The sequence below is a fragment of the Mastigoproctus giganteus genome, chromosome 5 (assembly GCF_048544385.1).
Source record: "Mastigoproctus giganteus isolate SK-2022 chromosome 5, ASM4854438v1, whole genome shotgun sequence".
Taxonomy (NCBI): domain Eukaryota; kingdom Metazoa; phylum Arthropoda; class Arachnida; order Uropygi; family Thelyphonidae; genus Mastigoproctus; species Mastigoproctus giganteus.
The window spans coordinates 34,040,902-34,062,846 of NC_143579.1; the positions used below are offsets into that span (position 1 = coordinate 34,040,902).

At 36.4% G+C, this 21,945-nt stretch overlaps 1 protein-coding gene across 1 annotated transcript in view; it reads left to right on the forward strand.

Annotated features, from left to right (window-relative positions):
* Nucleotides 1-21,945, forward strand: part of LOC150085296 (translesion synthesis protein REV1-like) — a 195,165-nt gene that overhangs the window by 60,587 nt on the left and 112,633 nt on the right. Inside the window, exons 6-8 of the mRNA XM_090374516.1 lie at nucleotides 2,425-3,305; nucleotides 7,394-7,787; nucleotides 19,769-19,923. Coding sequence (XP_090230642.1) covers nucleotides 2,425-3,305; nucleotides 7,394-7,787; nucleotides 19,769-19,923 — 1,430 coding nt within the window. The remainder of the gene's footprint in view (nucleotides 1-2,424; nucleotides 3,306-7,393; nucleotides 7,788-19,768; nucleotides 19,924-21,945) is intronic.

Sequence of the window (21,945 nt, forward strand, 5' to 3'; positions counted from 1 at the left end):
TCTTCACTAATCTTGTTGCCCTTCTCTATACACGCTCAAGAAAATCTACATCTTTTTTAAAATGAGTCCTTTCCTTCCTTATCTTTCCTTATACAAAGGGATAATCACCTCCTTTTGGCTACTAGCAAAATTCTTGTATATCATTGATGAAACCCTATGACCTGCCCTTGCAGCCTGTCTGCATTGCTCAGAAAACTTCATATCTGATTGCACAATTACTCCCAGGTCTTTTTCATTTTCTACCACCCTAAGTGTAGTACCACACAGTTAGTACGTTTCTCTGGGGTTACTTCTACCCGTATGCAGTACTTTGCATTTGTCAATGTTTAACTTCAGTTGCCACTTCTCAGCCCATCTGCCCAAATTTTCCAACCTTTGCCAACCTTTGTATCATCTACAAACTTTGACACTAAGCTTGATATACCTTCATCAATATCATTGATAAATATACAAAACAACAGTGGGCCCAACACCGAATCCTGTGGAACTCCACTAATAACGTTAGTCCACGAAGAGCAGCGTCCATTGATTACCACCCTCTGTCTTCTCCCACAATTTGCTGGATTCCAGGACATTGTGGAATAACAGGAAATGAAAGAGCTGATCTTGCAGCCAAACAACCAGTACTACTCTTTTGCAGACTTTTCAAATACCATATACCGATTATAAACATATCCACAAGGCATGTTATGATAGCTGGTCACTAATCTGGAGAGGTTATCCAGCAAACAAACTATACCAAATAAAACCAGAACCAAATCTGTGGCTCTCCAGCTTCCGGAAAAGCAGATGAGAAGAAACAATTTTAGAAAGGCTAAGGATTGGGCATACTCACCTCACTCACCTGTATCTGTTAACTAATGATGGCACTCCCCAATGTACATCATGTCAAGTACAACTGACCATTCGCCATTTGTTAGTGGACTCTCCCAACTTTCAAAATATCCGCTTAAATATCTTCAAATCAATTACTAATACACAGTCATCAAGAAATTTATTGCAGATTCTAGGAGATGATCCTAATAAAAAAGAACTATTTACTTTCTTAAACCAGATAGGAATATATCATAAAATATAGTTATTATTTCATATTCACCATTAGAAAGACATAATATGGCCTAGCAGTCTATGTGTCATTAAACTCAACAACAACAAAGCATTCATTCAACGGTCAGCTACCACAGCATATTGCATCCTGGTTCTATATGCTTTGACCTATGCAGTGGTCTCACTCCTAGTACTTAATTGTAAAATCTTTTAGCATTTAGACCATACTTTTTAAATAAGATGTGGTAGTATTTTTTTCCCTATGAGCTGCGGTTTGACTATTTTACAGCATTTTTTAAAAGTTTTCCTTGAATATATAGAGTAATGATTCCTTCATAAAAGTTTCCGAAGTTTTCATCTAGTACACATTATTTATATCACTATAACTTGAACAATTTTATATAAATGAATTCTAAACTGTAACTTAAATCTTTTTTTAACTAAATATTTCCATCTTTTGCATCAAATAATTTAAATAACAGCCATTTAATAATTCCCTATAATAAAACTAAATGCAACTAGGCATAATATTTTAAAAGTTTAAGATTATCTATATAATATCGGTGTAGATACACCATAGACAACTCTTAAAGAAAAAAACTACGATAGTAGTGTAAATGGGCATCATTTCATCTGTATCTCATATTGTGCTCATCCTTCACAATGAGTTACCACGTATTGCACTACCTTGAATAAGTAATGCTTCACTAATATAGAGAGGTGCCTCTGTAGCCACGTGGGAAGGAGCAACAGTGCGTAGCACACACGTCTTGATTAGACCGGGGTTCGAGCCCGTCACTACCAAATGTGGAGGATGCGGAAAGGTCAGGGAATGACCACCGCATATTCCTGGAGAAATATGGCCCTAGTTGCTAATGCTCCTAAAAAAAAAAAAACCAAATAACTAATAGAGAAGACTATTGTTACTTATTCTTGGTGGTCACACCGAGACAGTACTGTTTCAAGACTTGTTGGCCTTTCGTCAGTGGGTGAGCAGGTACCCTGGTATTGCAAACATTAAAACGTAGTTGCGAAGCTAATCTCACAATATGAGAGATGCCAAAAGGAGTACTGGTGCCCACTGATAATAAGTAATAATAGTCTTCTCTATTAGTGAAGCATTACTTATTCGAGGTAGCGCAATACATGGTAACTCGTTGTGACGGATGAGCAAAATACGAGATACAGATGAAATGATGCCCTTTACATTACTATCGTAGTTTTTTTCTTTGAGTTGTCTATGGTGTATCTACACCCATGTTATATAAATAATTCTCGATGAAATACTGCAGTTTATATTTTTTAAGTATGTACTCTGTATGCTACTTTTACATTATTGTTGTAATCAACCAGTTTTATTGTATCTGTCTAATTTAGTATCAAGGCAAGGCGACTGCTATCATATACCAATTATGTATTGTATTCATCCCTTTCCAAAGGACAGAAGAAACTAGAATTTGGTAGCACATTAATGATGACTCTTCCTGTTATTCATGATGATGAAGATAAAAAGCTACGTGATAATTCTGTTAACATTTCTGATGTGCATAAAAGAAAACATTTATTGGATTGTGTACAGGAAATCAAAGAGCAAAGTGTAATCGGCCCTCAAACTTTAAAACACCGGCAGAATATGCATGATGTAATACTGTTACCTGAAATCAGTTGTCCAAATGTTAAAGCACACAATGAGAAAATTTGTGTCTTAAACTCTTCTCCACATTTCATTGAATCTAATAAGTCTCCTACTTTTAAAAATAACTCATATAATTCTATTTGCTCAAATAATTGTAGTGGTGTTGCTTCAGTAATAATGGTTAGTAATAGTGAAGTGCCTGCTGCTGCTGTTTTTCCAGATAATCAAAAGTCAGCCACTGTGAACACAGCTGATCCAAATTTCATATCTGAATTCTATAATCATTCAAGATTGCACCATATTTCAACAGCAGGGATTGAATGTCGGCGGTATGTAAGTGAACTGTGTGCTCAACACAATGGGCACTTTTCAGGGCTGGAAAAACTGAAAGAATGGAAAAAAATTAGAAAAGATTTAAAGAATGAATGTAAAGAAATTAAAATGGTTTCTGAACCAAATGTATTAAGACAGAACAGTCATGAAAAGAAAGAATTAAGTATTGCTTGCATTTTGGAAAATTCTTCCAATGCTACATTTCAGACCACAGGAAAAGTAATCATGCACATTGATATGGATTGCTTCTTTGTTTCAGTTGGATTAAAGAGCTATCCAGAATTAATTGGTAAGTTTTGTAATATTTTAATTTTAAAATGAATTATTATAATTAATTATAATTTTTCTAATTCAAAGTTTTAAGCAATTAAATTACTTATGTTGATAGAAGCCATTAATTTTCCTTTTTAAAGTCATCTTGCATTTTTGAAACTCCATTATTACTTTTTAAATATTTTAAAATATTTATCATGCTTTAGTGAAAATATTGACACTTGCAACATTGTAAAGAAGTTGATTAGAATCTTTATTTTGCAGTTTTTAAGATTTAGATTTCAAATTTCCATTTGGCAATGTTAAAAGATTTCAGAATTACATTTCTTTTATAAAAGTTAATAACATCAGAGAGACAGGCAATAGGGAACATGCTGTGAAAATGGAAAGCATTCAAAGTTTGAATTAAAAATAACATATTCTATAACATAGGGAGTTGTTGTTGTTATTTGGTTTTTAGGAGCATTAGCAACTAAGGCCATATTGCTCCGGACATTATGGCCGGAGGGAGGGTTAACTTATATTGTCTATCGTGTGTCATTTGATCCATAAACCAAACAATTAACCAGAAACTAATCCATCTCTCAAGTTTTGATGAACAGACTGCCCAAGCTTATGAATTAAACATTTTATTCGTGACAAATTAAACATTTGATTTTTCAGTCTCATAACGACTTCTGTATTCACAAAAGCTTAGAACAGTATATTGAACGTGTGAATGAGAAAGTATTCAAGTACAAACATATTTTAAGGAAGCTAATATAAAGCCAAATTATTAAAATGACATGAAGTTAAGAATAAAAAAAATAAAATTAGCAAAATATCTGGGATTACTGAAATAAAAGTACCACTCACAAATAAAATCATTAATAAAATACATTGAAATTAAAATACACCAAGGTATGCAGGATTCTGCAAGTTAGAGCAGTTTTCCGCTCCCTGATCTTTAACATTTTAATTTATAAAAATAAATACCTTATCTATATATCTTACTCTTCTGTATAAGAATGTATGAGGTTACTTTACTATAAAACTACACAGAGTTACTAATCATGCCTTCCCTGATATGATATAGTTAGGAGTGGGACAGTTTGGATGCACAGATTTACTCGCCTTATCATTAGTATGGATTAGTATGGATCAAATTATGCTGAACTGTGCATTTGGTTTTTGGGTCATAGTGGTAACAACACAATTCATTGCCAAATAAATGTTTGCCTTTCTGATAATATATTTGTTTCATACACAACTCATGGGTAACTTGCATTTCCTCACTCAAATAGTCTGCCCCATAAACAGCTACTGTAGGGCAATGAATGTTCATAATCTACACTCAAAAACTGCATCATACACATTGGGCACATTTAGACTCCATATTATTCACAGCCGCTGTTCCCACCTTGCATTGAGTATCCGACATCTATCCTTATGCATCTGATCTAGAGAACATTATCTGTTCTTCAGGTGCAGTCCTTTGTTCTGTGCATATTCCAAAAGGTTTGGCTTCATTTAAAAATCTCTTATGAAAATGTCTATCTGTTCTGATCTTTATAGGGCTATTAATGCCAGATGTATTAATGCCTATTAAGATTTTATTTCATTATATTTCTGCAGGATGCTATTCAGTTTTACTAATATGCAGGGTGAGCCAAAAGTAGGTATACAGTACTAATCGGGTCATGGTATTCTTATTTTTCATTATTATTTCTTTTTAGTTTACAGGTAATAAGAAGGATGTTTTTTATTATGATTTCTTTTATTTTACAGGTATTGAGAAAGATGGCAGGGAGTCTGGGTTGAAGGAAAAAGAAAGTGGATTCTGAAGCAGTATTGGAAGACTGAAAATGCTGAAAAGGTGTGCAGAATGTGGCAAGAGGCATTTTACACTGCTCCACCGACACATCTGACAATTTATTGTATCAGAGATAAATTTGATGCAATGGGTTCAGCGATTAATGTGCCGAAATCTGGACGTCCTCAAACATCTGTGACAGAGGAGAATGAGATGAGAGTCGCCCTGACATTCGTGAACTGTCCGAAAAAGTCCACGCAACGTGCATCTCAGGAGCTATCTATACCGAGAATGTCCTTGCAACGCTTAATGCGTAAATTGAAATTGAAGTTGTACCGTCCAAGGCTCTTACATGGCCTTTTGGAGGATGATTCAGACCGTCTGTTGCAGTTCTGTGAGATAATGCATAACCAAATTTCTGACCAACCAGACCTTCTTGATAAGATCATCTGGTCAGATGAAACCTGTTTCAAGTTGTTAGGCCACTTGAACAGACATAATTGTGTGTACTGGGTAGATTAAAATCCTCATGGGACTATCACAACTGAACTGAATCAGCCAGGCATCGCTGCATGGGGGGGTGAACTGGCCATAAATGGTGTCATGGGGCCGGTTTTTTTCTATACAACTGTGGATGGTAACAATTACCTAAACATGTTGTGCAATGGGGTGGTGCCACAACTTGCAACCAAGGCTGACTTTGCCAAACTGTTCTTTCAACAAGATGGGGGCCCCTCCTCATTTTGCTTTGACGGTATGGAGCTACCTTGACACAACCTTCCCACAACATTGGATCGGGCGATGTGGCAGCATTGAATAGCTGCCACATTCGCCCGATTTGACACCTGTGGACTTCTTTTTTTGGGGGCATAGTAAAGGGGAAGGTTTTTGAGAGGAAGTCCCACACAGTGGACGAATTGAAGGAGTTCATCTCTCAAGCATTTATCGACATTGGTGCTAACCAGAATTTGTGTGTTATTGTGTGTCACAGCGTCGGGGACAGGTTCCAGGAATGTTGCAACATTCATGGAGGACATTTTGAGCACATAAGAGATTAAACATGACTCGATCAGTACTGTATACTACTTTTGGCCCACCCTGTATTGATTGTGCTTGATACTAAGGATAATTTTTAAAAATTATTAATGTAGGAGATGTACCAAACACTTTTAATCTTGCTGACTTGTTATAATTTCTAATGCATGGATCTTTTCTAAAATTAAGGATATTCCTCTTTTTAATTTGCTTCCCAATCCAAATAGACCATTCCTAGCTTTTAAATTTTCTTTCCTTGTTTGTCATTTCCCTGATAACATTGCAAAATGTATACATAACTTTAAATATGACTTATATCCTGTGTTGTGCTTGATTTTATCATGTCATTGAAGTGTATTGAAGTTTTTTCCATCATGGTTTTTGATGAGCAACTTGATTGCATCTTACTAGGTTTTGTCTTTTTATGACATATTAAAAGTTGACTATTGACAGTGGCCAATAAGCTGAATAATTCTCTCAGTCTTCTGATATGCTATTAAATTTGTGATAAATGTCTTCAGATAGCACTTTTTTCATTCTTGACAAATGAAACATTTGATTCTTCAGTCTCATAATGAATAACTGAATTAAAGAAAATCACAGTTTATTTTTAGAGACTCATGAGAGATAAGCTCAATATAAATAACCTTGGGCTCAATATAATTAAGTGGGCTATAATTTTTCCCCAAAAACAAAAAAAAATTAAAAGGTTGATTATACATTTGGTGATCAAATTGGTTAGTCATTATTAGTAATCATGGTGCATTGCACCATGACGTTATTGGGAATGTTAATGGTGTCAGATTTCCAGAATATGTACAGTATAATTTAGCATATGTGCATGCATTGATATTCTGAAAAAATCTGATACTTCCATCTGAAATGGAGATATAGGATTTCTCACATGGTTTGGGATGCATTTATAGAAATGTTAACTTATTCTTAATGAAAAGGCCATTAAACACTCCACAACTCAGTCAGGAATTGAGTTCAGACCTTTCCAAACAGGTGACAAAGTCAAAATACTGTGAAACAAAAAATTCATTGCTTTGTAATATGCTCCAGAACATCATTATTTACATACAAATATTTAATTTGCACATAATAAAAATACATCAGTTTTGCAAATTCCAAATTCAAATGATTGAATGACTAAAATGTTTTTTGATCAAATAGAATTTTTATTTATTTATTTTTATTTCTGAAAATAAGTAAAAGGATAGTCTTGAAAAGAAACTTAACTATTTTCTTTTTATAATTTACCTTCGAAACATTAGGAAAACCTGTTGCTGTAACACATTCTAAAGGAAGAAGAGTTATTGCAAGACCCGGTACTGACATTCAATATGAACGCAATTATTATCAGCAGAAAATGAATTCCAAAGAAATTCTGGAAATTGAACTTGAAGATTTTGATGAGTCTAGCTCAGGTTCATGTTCCAGTAAGCAACTTTTCGATCAAAATACATCTGAGAATAAAACAGGAAATCCTGAATATTATGGCTCCTGCTCAGAAATTGCAAGTTGCAGCTATGAAGCTAGAAAAGCAGGTGTTCGTAACGGGATGTTTCTTGGTACAGCACTGGAACTATGTCCTAATTTGCAAACCATTCCTTATGATTTTGAAGGATATACTGCAGTTTCAAAAAGATTGTATGCTATTGTGGCAAGGTACATAATATTTTGATTATTTTAGCTTTATAGTTTCAGTATGCATGCACTGTTTTATAAGTGGGTGCACAGGCATTTTAAAAACCCCATCATAAGCTTACACTGAGTGGTTACTTTATTAGGTACACCTACCCTTTTCATGAAATGGAGTGCTCCTTCAGTAACAGGTGATGTGATGTAAATCGGATGTGAGATATGTAGGGATGCTGTATGTGTGCAATTCACTGCCAGACTGGCAAGACAAAATATTTAAGTTACTTTGAATGCGACATGATAGTCAGCACCAGATGTGCCTCTGCATGTACTTGGAAACTGCAGTCTGGGATTTTCATGTAAACCTCTGTTTTTGGTTCATTCAGTTGAACATGACTGGATGTTATTTGGTTCACTAAACCAAATAACATCTAATCAACACATTCCTGTGTTTGGAAATAGGCCATTGTTGTGAGAGGGCACTAGAGACAGACTTCTGCAGGCTGACAGAAAGTTTACAGTCAATCAAATAACCAAAACCACAGTGGTTAACAAAGAGACATTTTAAAATGCACAACTTTTACCTTGTCACGGATGAGGTGTCACATCTGATGACCAAAACTGGTTCCAATCTTGTCAGCAAAGTATAAGAAGATGCAGTTACACTGGATTCAAAAACACCAACACTGGGTAGTAGAGGATTGAAGAAATGCTTCCTGGTCTGACAAATCCCAGTCATTACTGTTTCATGATGATGTGGGGGACCAGAACATGGCAAAAACACAAATTCATGGATCCATCCTGCCAGGCATCAGTGCAGGCGGTGGTATCAGTGCTGCCATTTCATACTGATGTGAAGACCAGACAGAATATGGCAAAAACAATACAAATCACATGAACCCATCCTGCCAGGTCAAAGCAGCTGGTGGTAGGGCTGGTGTAATGATGTAGGGAATTTTCCTTATGCACATTGGACTCCTTGATACCACCATTTAAATCACACAGGTTATCTGGAAATTGTTTCTGATTAGGTGCATCTCTTTGTGACTGCAGTCTGTTCATCTGCGAATGGATTCTCAAATGGTTCCAGGAACATTTGAGTGAATTTAGCCTACTTAGTGGACTCCCCATCCAGTTGTTCACCTGCAGGATGAGTAGAATAAACTCTTCAGAGTAGAAATCTGCAACTGTGGGAAGCAGTTTAAGTCAGTATGGACCAGCATATCCCTGTAGAATGCTTTTGACATGTGTCCATGTCATGATGAAGTCAGTCTATTAAGGGCTAAAAGGGACCTACTCACTGTTAAATAGTTGTATAAAGTGGTCACTCAGTGTCGTGTCATCCATGTCACTCAGTCATCCATTTTGCATAAAAATAAATAATATTTGGGTAAGATCTTTTAAAATCACCATGAAAATGCACACTATTTATTCATGAATGTGTATATTCAACTTTATGGTAAGCACTATAGTGTCCTATTAGACAAACCATTTCCTGTAAAAAGTGCCCTTTGCGTGGCCCTCTGTTAATCTTTTACGGAATTGATTTCCGTTCAATTTTGCCCACTTTTCTGCCATAAAATTTGGTTGTATTTTTTAGGATAGTGAGACTGCAGTTATTAAAGATACTGTTATTATGCAGTATAGTATCAGAATAAAGAATAAAAATATGCATCATTTTAATATATAAAAATATATATGTACAGTGCATCATTTTAAACAGTTTATCTTTTTTAAAAAACTTATTTGATTGGTAGCTGACTCCATGTGTGTGTGTGATTTTATTTATTTGCTATTCTTTTCTGTATGAATTATTGTACTTTTTTCTTTATCATTAAAAAAAATTAAAACCTCATTAACTTTGCTCACAAAATAGGTAAAAGAGCAAACAGAAAAACTAAAACTGTAAAAATATAATTTAAAATAAATTATATTTTTATATTATTTATTGAGCAGGCAGTAGAATTTCAATATTCCAAGCTAGTGTTGTGTCAGTACTCACCACAAAAAATTAATTCTGTTAATAGCCATTTCCCCTTTACAGAAACACCGGTGGAAATTGATATATATATATATATAGCATTAGTATAAGCATATGATGCAAGAAAGCAAGCTTATACAGCATCAGCCAAAAAAAAAAAAAAAAAATCCTTCCCATTTCACTGACCCATTCGTTGCAAATGTTTGTCTAGTTCTGCCTTGAATTTATTTAAGCTATCAACTTCCACAACAACAGATGGACACTTGTTCCAGCAATCAACTACCCCCTGGTTAAAGGCAAATTCCTGCACATCTATTCTACAACTTTCTTTTCTCAGTTTGAATCTATACCCCCCTCGGGTTTGTAATCTGAGCAAGAGGAAGAATCCCATCAGCATTCAGCCTGCTGAGTCCATTCAAGGCCTTATACACCTCAATCAGATCACCTCGCAGATGCCTAGTCTCCAGTAGCTGCAATTTGCAGAACTTAAGCCTTTCTTCGTAGGAGCACCCCTTTGTTCCCCTCACCAGTCTTGTTGCCCTTCTCTGCACTTGTTCTAGTGACTCTACATCCTTCCTAAAATTAGGCTTCCATGCTTGTATGCAGTATTCAAGGTGTACTCTGACCATTGCCTTATACAAGGGGATAATCACCTCCTTATCATTGCTCACAAAATGTATATCATTGACAAGACTCCATGACCTACTATGGATGCCTGGCTGCACTGCTCAGAAAACTTCATATCTGACTGCACAACTATCCCCAGGTTTCTTTCATTCTCCACTACCCTGAGTGTAACACCACCCAGTTGGTACATTTCTCTGGGATTACTGCTACCCATATGCAGTGCTTTGCATTTGTCAATGTTAAATTCAGTTGCCACTTCTCAGCCCATCTGCCCAACTTTTCCTGTTGCAGCAGCATACTGTCATTAACAATCCTGCCAACGTCCATATCATCTGCAGACTTGGACTTTAAGCCTGTTATACCTTCATCAATATCATTGATAAATAAAGAAAACAACGATGGTCCCAACACTGAACCCTGGGGGACTCCACTAATAACATTAGTGCATGATGAGCAGTGTCCATTGATTACCACTCTCTGTCTTCTCCCACTCAACCATCCTTTTATTCATAGCAGCAACTTGCCCTTAATGCCATACTGCTCCAATTTGTACAATAGTCTTCCATGTGCAATAGTATCAAAAGCTTTCCTAAAATCCAAGTATATGATATCAAAATTATTTTTTGCATCCAGTTCCTTTGTTACCATGTCATAGTATCCAATCAAATCGATCAGACAAGACTTCCCCTTAACAGACTTATGCTGTGTCTAAACTGTAACTGCAGTCTTGTCTAGATGATCCTGTAATGCTTCTTTAACCGGTGACTCCATTATTTTCCCCAGAACAGAAGTTAAACTAACAAGTCTGTAATTACTCATGTCACCCTTTGTGAATTGGATATACATTTGAACATCTCCAATCTGTGGGGACTTCCCCTGAATCCAAGGAATGCTCTCATGATTATGGGGCACCTCCATAGCCAGGTGGGCAGGAGCAGCAGTGTGTAGCACACGCTTCTTGATTAGACCGGGGTTCGAGCCCGTGAGCCACCAAATATGGAGGATGTGGAAAGGTCAGGGAATGACCAACGCATATCTCCATAGCAATATGGCCTTAGTTGCTAATGCTCCTAAAAACCAAATAACAACATCATAAATATGGCTTAAGGGTTTGCTTACTACCTTTGCCACCTCCTTTAATATAACTGGATAGATTCCCCCAGGTGCCTTTCTTATGTTCAACAATTTCTCCTCCAATTTGTTCTCAGTTATTACAAAATCATGTCATTTAATTCCCTGTTAGAGATTGATAAACATCTGGCCCTCTACTCCTTGAATAACCCATGTGTGAATGTAGGTGCAAAATAGTCAGTTTGGCAGCTATCTGAGAATGATTATCTACAGTCAAACTATTGATATCAAGTGAACAAAACTGATTCATCCCCTTCCTTTTAGAGTTTATATAAAGTAAAGAAGTCTTTGCTGTTTTTCTTTGCATCCTTTTCCAAAGATTTCTTATAATCTGCCTTCGCTTGCCTAACCTCCTTTGTGACTTGATTACACACTAGCTAAATGTTAGAAAATTTATTCATTCCCTTCTTTTTCTGTCTTTTACTTTATTTCTGAATTTACAATATTTTTCATTGTCGAAAAGGCCATATTTCTTTATAAAGGGCGCATTATAGCCTTAGTCGCTAATGCACCAATAAAACCCAACAACAAATCTTTATAAATAAATATTAGTTACACGGAAAGCCAAAAGGAAAAGATGGCTGAAATATGAATTAAAGAAATAATTAAACGGTGGTGATTTTATATATATATATTTATATACAGTAGTGATAATCATGTTGTGACAGTGTATTAATGTGTATTGGTAGTTATCTCTTAACTGATATAAAGGTTAAAACAAGATTGCCACTTTCATTTGAAATTAGAAAATGTTTTAAAGCCCTGTGGGTATAATAACAGCTCAATCTCCTGCTTTATAGGTCAAAAGGAAGATGGTTTGTTTCTTATATATTTTTAAACATTTTAAAATAATATGTAAATGCAGGAGGTTTATTTTAAAATAAAAAAAATTATAAAATAAACCTCCTGCTTAAATGCAGGAGGTTTATTTTATAATTTTTTTTTAGAGGATGCTGATCATTATCTTTGTTGTAAAAAAAAAAAAAAAACTTTTAATCCTTTATGGGGTGTTTTCTGATGTTTGATGGGTACTAATACCAAGTGCATGGGGCCGTTGATTGTGTTCAGTTACTATTATTACTGTTGATCGAGGAACTGTCTTACTCTCCTACAGGTGTTCAGAATTGTGGCTTTCTGGAGTTGCATATAAGCGTTCTCTGGGAGGCCTATTGCTGCTAGGTTCTTATGGAGGATCTTCGGCACCATGCCAGTGGTTGACATGGTGATTGGGATGTCATTACTTGTTCCATATGTCACATAACTTTGACTTCCTGCCTTAGGTCTGAGTAATCCTTGATCTTTTCCTCGTATATTTTCTAGAGGTTACTGTTATTGGGCACCACTATGTCAATTGGGTAGGTGACCATTTTCTTCCTGTTGATGAGGATGAGGGTTATGTCTGCTCGTTGTGCAGAATCATCTTGTCCATTATTATGGCATGGTCCCGGTATAATCTGTGAGTAGAGGTCTTTAGTTTGGCCTGAGGCTCATAATTGTAATAGGCGCCTCCGTAGCCAGGTGGGAAGGAGCAGCAGTGCATAGTACACGCTTTTTGATTAGACCAGGGTTCGAGCCCATCACCACCAAATACGGAGGATGCGGAAAGGTCAGGGAATGACCACCGCATATCCCGGAGCAATATGGCCTTAGTTGCTAATGCTCCTAAAAACCAAATAACAACAACGACAATAACATAATTGTAAGACGGTAAACTTTCTTTGATCATCTGGTATTTTTGCATTAGCTTCTGATGTATTATCCTGGCCAAGTCATGTCTGTGAGTGTACTCTGACCGGGTGATCATCCTGCAGTGATGTGCTGGATTCTTTCTGGGACCAGGTGGCATCGGCAACATATCATTTGTTACTCCAGGGATTTTGGCAGTGTATTTCCTATAGTTCCTCGCATTGATTACCTGATCTTGGATGGTAAACATGAATCCTTTGGTCTTGGAGGAGAGCTTTCCTTTCATGAACCAAGCATTGAAGCCATCTTATCTATGTAGTCTTGATAGAGAGACCTCATTGCAGTGTCTGCCATGGAGTGTTTTCTTCACCCATCTTTCTGTCTTTGCTTCTTCTGTCTGTGTGAGTGTGGTTTCCTTGTTGAATGTTGTGTGCCATTTGTCTTTCTTATGGCTTGGTAGATTTGTGTTGTGTTTTCCTGGAAGTAATCTCGCAGGTTCTTAATCGCCGCCTTCTCTTGTTCAATAAGGTTAGTCAATCCCATTCCTCCTTTACGGGTTATGGTCAGTTTCTTGATGGCCAATTTTGGGTGATGTTAGTGGCTCTTGGTAATCATTATCCAGGTCAATCTCCTTCAGCCCAGTGTTGGTCCAATCTACAATTTCAAAGGAATATGTTTGTACTGGGACTGCGTAAGTGTTTATGGCTGTGACCATGTACCCGCCACTCAGCTTTAATTTTAGCAGCCTTCTCAATCTCTGATGGTATTTCTCAGTCAGGCAGGCCATGATCTTGTGTTCTAACTGATGGGCCTACATCATCCCCAGATATTTTTATGTCTTTCCCTCTGTCATGGCTTCGACCTCTTCACCAGTCTTCAGCTTGTAGTTTTGTCCTACTAGATGCCCTTGATGTAATCCATGAGTCTTATATTTGTCTTTGCCAAATTGCATCCTGATATCAGTGCTGAACTCCATGGTGATCTGGGGTAGTTGTTGGAGTTAATTCTCATTTGCAGCATAGGGTTTGATGTCATCCATGCACATCAGGCAAGAAGGGGTGTACAGGTTCTTCCTCCCTTCTTTTAGGGTATATTCATAGTTCCTGTTATTGAGCATAGTGGGCTCAGGGCATCTTGGAAGGTTCCTTTTCTCATAGGTTGCTTCTAGGAAGTGTGTCAGTCAGTGTCAGGTTGACTTTCTAGACCTTCAGTATCTCTACCAGCCAGCTATGGGGACAGAGTCAAATGCCTTGTGGTAGTTGAGAAGTTGCAGTGCTTCTTGTAGGCTTCCTCCATAACTGCTGTGTCAATGGTCAATTGCTCCTTGCATCCTTTGCTCATCTGCTTACATCCCTTTTGCTCATCTGCTTACATCTCTTTTGCTACTCAGTCATGTTCTGGCTCTCCAAGTGGTCCGATATCCTCTTAGTTATGCAGCTAGTTAGATCAGGGTGCCTTATTATTTGGGTGAACTGCTCAGATGTGTGCCTGTGTGTACAGCTGAATTTCTTGTACCAGTAGTTATCAATGTTATCTGTTCCTGAGGTTTACCAGTTGTGGGACTTCCTGATTGATTGTTGTACTTCTTCCTCCCGAATCTCCAATTCTGTCATCTCTTGAATGTTCTTGGTTTGTTTTTTCTTTTTTAGATCTATCTGGGGGGCATTATGGCTAACTTCACTGTTCCACAAGTTACCCAGAACTCCTCAAGAGCCTTCTTGTTGAGGAGAGTCCATTGCCTTCCACCTCCTCTTGTTTGATTTTCCTATAGAAAGCTCTCTGGTTTTCATCAAATATCCCATTGTCTGTTTTCCTCTGGGCATTCTCCCTGTAATGGTGAGGTTTCTTGTTAAGTGCCAGGAGTTTCTGCTTGAGGGTGTCAAGGTATTTTTCAAACCTCTGATTATAGGTCTCGTGTTTGCTGTGGATGTTGTCGTTCTTGAGGATGGCCGTCACTTTTCTGATCAGCTTCTTAATTCTGTTACCCTGTTGGTACTGGGCCAGTTGGCTTGTCTTCACTTTTATCTCTTCCATCTTCTGCTATAGCCTTCTTTTCCAGGCTGGTGGTTCCTTGTCTTTGAGTTTTGTGTTATGTTGTTCTCTGGTTTCCCTTCCCTTCATCCTGGTGGTTGCTACAGCAGCACTGTAAATGGCTGTGTGGATGGTGTCTAGTGTTACTTCATTGTTGTTGAGATATTCCAGTTTAAAGTTATAGAATTCTTATAGTACCGTGATAATACGAGGCTAGTAGGGGCCAGACGTGTTCAAAGCCGCTAAGTGGATTTTTTTTATTTATTGATTTGAAATTATTGTTTTTCTAAAACTTTTGATTTAAATTTAGCAGTATAGCATTATTTTGTGATTTAATGATTAATTTGGTGTATTTATTCTTTACTCGGCCTTGCAATTGCATAAAAGTATCGGTAAGAGTATACACGTGTTACAAGTCACAACTCCGCTGAACGAGAAGTTTTTTTTTTTAGTCATATTTAGCCGCTTATTGAATATTTTTTACATCAAATTATTTTTTGTAAGTAGCTTATAGACCTAGTAAGGATCGTTAGTTTATTCTGAATTGAGACAGCGAGATTTGAAAGTTAATTAATACTTAAGTGTCCATAGATTACCGTTCGTAACTTCCCGCCTTTGTCTTTGTCATACGATCGTCATATATCGAACCTAGATGACGTTAGTATAGTATAGGTTATAATATTTTCAGTGATCGGTAAAATCTATTAAACTTCTTGAACTTCATTGGCATTTAAATTGTACTTTTAACTAAATACATATACCGACTTAGATTACAAACATAACATAATTAATTAATACATAACTGATACGGAAGTTATATAAAGGGAACTCGGAGATAATTAATACTTGACACTAAAAAATATATATCCCATTATAACTGTGTTGGGAGATAATTTAGGGTTATAAACTGAAATTGAAATTTTATTTAAATTAAAAGAATCATGACTCAGACCAGAGCAGCAAAACAAAAGGCTCAAGCTAATGGAAGTGCTGTGGCTCAGAGGAGAACTGAGGGGGGCAGTTGCCTTCTGAATCACAGCCTTCTAAAATGCACAGCTTGCATGATGTTTGTGGAGAATTCAGGTACGGGACATGATATTGCCATGGGGGATGTCTTTGTGTGTGCACGCGATGCAAGGAGTGTATCGAAATCAGGCAACAACTCAGCGTTCTTATGGGCCTATATGAAAGCTTGAAGGACAGGGTGGATGCCCTCGAAGGAACTAAATTGAGGGGCCCATCAAGCTCTCAGCTGCCCACATCAATGCCAGAGCTTGCACTTGGTCGTCGCGCAACACACCCTACCTGTGCATTTCTGATCGAACCAGAGAGAGCATGGATAACAATATCTCTCTTTGAGGATTGGTTTAAATGCTACTTCATTCCCAAGGTCGAAAAATATTGTAAAGACAACGATTCCTTTCAAGATTTTGCTTCTATTAGATAATGCTCCTGGACATTCTATGCATCTAGGTGATTTCAATTCAAACATGAGAGTCTTATTTCTACCACCAAACACGACTTTACTCATCCAACCTATGGATCAGGGTGTTATTTCGAATTTAAAAGCATACTATTTACGCAAAACATTTGCTCAGGCATTGTCTGCAGTAGACTGTGAGAAAAATTTTACATTAAGAGACTTTTGGAAATCTTACAATAATATTTACCATACCACCTTAAACATTAATAAGGCCTGGGCGGAAATTACTAAAAGTTATTTAAATGGTGCATGGAAGAAAATATGCCCACAGCACATAAAAGGCTTCGAAGGATTCGAGAAAGACGAATCATATGAAGCGGTTACAGATAAGATTGTAAAGGTTGCAGAGCTACTTCAGTTGGAGGTTGATGCCAAAGTCGTGTTTGTTGAACCCATCTTTGGCATCAACATGTTTGAATTTCAATGAATTTACATGTACGTTGAACATTTCTTTTTTGATTCAATCAATTCAGCGAGCACAGTTGCAAGTGCTGCACAAGCATGAGGGAAATTCCAACTTATGTAGCGTTACGCAAAAACGGAACGCAACCCTTACGTAAGTTGGGGAGTTCCTGTATTGGTTTCACTTGTATGAAAAAGATGGAACACAAAGATCGCAATGTGTATTGTGCTGCTCATTATTTTCAAATTCAAATCTCAAATCATCAAAGCTATCTGAACATTTAAACAAACAACATAGTGGTGAAACTGCTGGACATAATCTTGATACTCTGAAATCTAAGAGGACATGATTCAATACTAGTAGAACCATGAGCAAATTTGAGTTTGTGCCTTTGTTACAAGCATCCTATCAAGTCAAGTTGCATATTTATGTGCCAAGAAAAAGAAGCCTTATACAATTGCTGAAGAATTAGTGGAACCTTATGCACTGGAAATTTTAAAAAAATTAAGCTTCAACAGGTTCCCCTATCAAATGACATGATTCATTTTTGGATTCATGAAATAAGCCAGGATATCTTACAGCAAGTTATAGAAGATATCAAATCTACTGCACTTAAATTGGGTATTCAGCTAGTTGTTGTTTGTTATTTGGTTTTTAGGAGCATTAGCAACTAAGGCCATATTGCTCCAGGATATGCGGTGGTCATTCCCTGACCTTTCCGCATCCTCCGTATTTGGTGGTGATGGGCTCAAACCCCGGTATAATCAAGAAGCATGTGCTACGCACTGCTGCTCCTTTTCGCCTGGCTACGGAGGCGCCTTATTCAGCTAGACTAGTCCACTGTTATTGATAGGTGTTTGTATGGTATGTAATTTTTGAAAAATGCTTACTTTTTGAGCCATTGCAATTAACTATAAAAAAAATGAATGCATTTAATCATATCAAAGGCTTTTTTTGAAGCATGAGATTGATGTGATAGGATCAATTTGCACTGATAGCAACCCTGCCATGTTAGGCAAAAATTCAGAGTTTATTGCATATATATATAAAAAAGAAATACCTCACATTATGATTACCTTTGTATGTTGCACCAACATGCAATTCTTGCAAAGATTGCCAGCAAAATTAAGGATAACTTTGTCTGCCTGGTGACCATAGTAAACTTTATCAGTGGACATGTGCCATGACCTCTTCTGTGTTTTTTGTGAAGAAATTGGTGCTGAGCATACTTGGGCTTCTTTTCCACACAGAAATGTCTTTCCCAGGGACGAATGTTAAAGTGTGTGTATGAAATGCACAAAGAAATAATTGTTTCTTCTAAGAAAAGCAGTAATTTTGTCGATGACTTAAAAAAAATAGTCTAGAGTCTATCCTTTACCTGGTGTACATGTCAAGTATATTCACACACCTTAATGAATTAAACACATCGATGCAAGGATTTGGGATGTACATGGTAATGGCCAGAGAGAAGTTGTGTGCTTTTATTTGAAAACTTCCAATTTTGATAAAGCATGTTGAGAAAAGAAATTTTGCTAACTTTCCTTTGCTTAAAGAAGCCTTTTTGTTGGAAAATTAGGGAATCACCATTTCACCTGAAGTTACAGAGCATTTGCAACAGTAAAGCAACTCTTTCCAAATGGATCCAATATCCACAGAAATGGATACTTTTTAACCTTGATTCCATCAACAATAGTAGTGACTTAATGAAAGATGATCTCATTGAATTATAGCCAATGGATGAATTCAAATGGAGTTGGAAACAATGAAGGCATTTTCATGACTGGCCAAGACAGCACTGGAGATACTTGTCACATTTGTGACAGCTTACTTAGGAGAGGTGGGATTTTCATCACTCATACATATCAAAACAAAGGCCAGAAACCACTTAAATGTGAATAATGATATGTGCATGACTATTTCAAAAAAAGTGCTTCATTTCATGAATATTAATGAACAGAAGCAACAGCAGAAGAGTCATTGAGCTTGTAATTTAATTTTAACCTCAAATTAAAAGAAATATATAATTTCCAGTTTTTTTTTTCTTAACTTTAAACTGGTTTAACCCCCTTCCCAATCTTTCTATAATGTTTATATCATGGGTTTAAAGAACTTGCCTAATTGAATGAAACTAATGGCAGAGAACAACTTTCCCATCCACAGAAAAGTAGTCGATTAGAAATTGAAATAATTTGGATAAATTTTAGTATTGCGGGTGGAGGTTGGTTGCCACATGGAAGAGACAAAATTGCACCCACCTGATGATTTTAAATACATTTTTAAGACTTCATTTTTCACCCTCCCATTGAACTAAACATCAAAACTTGATGGCTATGGTAACAGGTCCAGCACCAGCAGTGTACTTATATATTTTTTTGAATTTAATGAATAACATTATAACTTCCAGTCTAAGCAGAATAACAGAAATGTGAAACTAGATCCATTTTAATTGAACAGTCTGTTAAAAAAAATTCTGATTTCATTATTTATACCTCACTTAAAGATTTCAGCTTATAAGTGCAAATGAAAATCATTTTCAAAATTAATGAGTATGAGTAATCTGCTATGCTTTATATTTAAAAAAGAATTTTTCATATGTAAGATTAAGGAGGTAAAAAATCCTGTAAACATATACACACTATATATGTGTGACTTTTATTTATTAACAGTTGTACTCTGGATATTGAAGCTGTCAGTTGTGATGAAATGTTTATAGACTGCACAAAGATAATTAAAGAAGTAGGAGTTACACCACTTGAATTTGCTTCATTTCTCAGAGAGAAAATTGAAGAGGAAACTGGGTGTACTGCCTCTGTTGGAATAGGTATGTAAAATGTATTTCTTGAATTTTGTTGTTGTTATATATAGGCTTCCTGTTATTTATTTCTTATCTATTCTTTTACTTAACTGCATAGCTTCAGCAGAGAGAGCAGAATTATTTGAAACTTTTTAATTTAATTTTATTTTTATTTATTTTTTTTTTTTTGAGGAATAGGGAGAAAAATTGCAAATAAAAAAAATTAGTCTAAATTGCAAGATAAAATTTTTACTATGCAGTATACAGTATTTAATTAATAAAATAATCACCATGCATTTCAAACTATGGGTTCAAATACGAAGCCTGCCAGCATAGCATATGAAGTTCTCAAAGTGATGTCCTTTGTATTTCAAGGGACCTGTTGAGGTATCCCATTCAGGAACATGAATGTGATACCTCAACATTCTGTGAAAAATACTTGAGGCAATACATTCCGCCATAGCTGAGCAGTCAGGCGCACTGGTGCATAAGTATACATGCCTTGAGTGACTGGGGTTCAAGCCCTTGATTGCTGAATACGGTGTTGTTTCTTGTATTCTCTCTGCCTTGTGAACTCCTCTGACTGTGTGGTCGTCCCGGAGTATAAACAGAAAATTTCATAATTTCTTTATATGCTTTTAATTGGGCAACAGTGAACATGTGTACAAATGGATTACAATCCTTCATTTAGTTCAGTTACTACTATTAATTAGTGCATGAGTTTTTAAAAGTATTCAAATTTTTTTATTTTTTTTTATGGTTATGCTTACCTGCCTCTCGAATAAAATATGCATGTTCTGCTGTTTGATTTCAATCATGAAGCCCTTTCACTCACTGAACACCGAGGCTATGTGTTCAGTCTTAAAGCTTGGGTTTATGTTTAACTTAGAGACAAATGCTATTGTTCATTGCTTAAGTTACTAATATATTTTTTTGTATCCTCTTCTTCTTTTGATGCCGTCTCCTATTGGAGGTTGGCAATCACCACACTGTACTTCTCTCTCTGTCTTGGGCTAGATGAAAAAGATCCTCAGCTGATCTGCCAGTCCAAATGCAGTTGTGTTTTCAGCTAAGAAAGTTTCCTCCTCCCCACTCCTCTCTTTCCCTCTATTATTACTTGAAGCAATTTATATTTCACATTTCTAAGGATGTGTCCCAGGTAGGCAGTTTTCCATCTCTTCACTAAGCTCAGTTCACGTTTTCTTCCTGCCCTTTTCAAATCTTCAATGTTAGTGATTTTATCTAACCAAGATATTTTTAGCATGTGTCTGTAGATCCACATTTCGAAGGCCTCTATTTTTTCATGCTTGATGTTTTCAGCATCTAAGTTTCAACTCCATATAATAGTATGGACCACACACATAGCGCCTAACAAATTTCAGTCTGATTGACAGATCTAGAGCTTTGTGATACGGCATTGTTCTTTATTTTGTAAAGGCATTCCTTGCAACCTCTATTCTTGCTTTTATATTTCTGCTTCCGGATCTAGATCAGCATTTAGCCAACTACCAAAGTATTTAAAATGAGTCACTATCTATTGGAGCTCCATTCAATAATAGCTGGACTTAGCTTACTGGAGATTTACTCACATCATGTATTTGGTCTTGTTGACATTGATTCTTTAACCCATATCATTACATTTGTTGTTAATACAGTCCAAAAGCAATTGAAGATCTATATTTTCTGTGAATATAGCAGTATCGTCAGCATATCATATGTTATTTATTAGCTGACCATTTATTTTAATTCCTTCTTTCCTTTTCCACAATGCATTTTGGAAAATAACTTCAGAATAGATGTTAAATAGCATGGGGGAGAGAATACACCCGTGCTTTACCCCTCTTTTTATATTGATCTCATCAGTTTCACCCTCTTTGACACTTAAAGTGGCTGTTTGATTCCAGTAGATTTCTTTGACGAATCTGATGTCCCGTCCATCAAGATCTAGCTTTTTAAGTACTTCTATAAGCTTACATGTTGTACCCAATCGCAAGCCTTTTCAAAGTCTATGAAGCAGATGAATACTGTCTTCTGGTGTTCTCTACATCT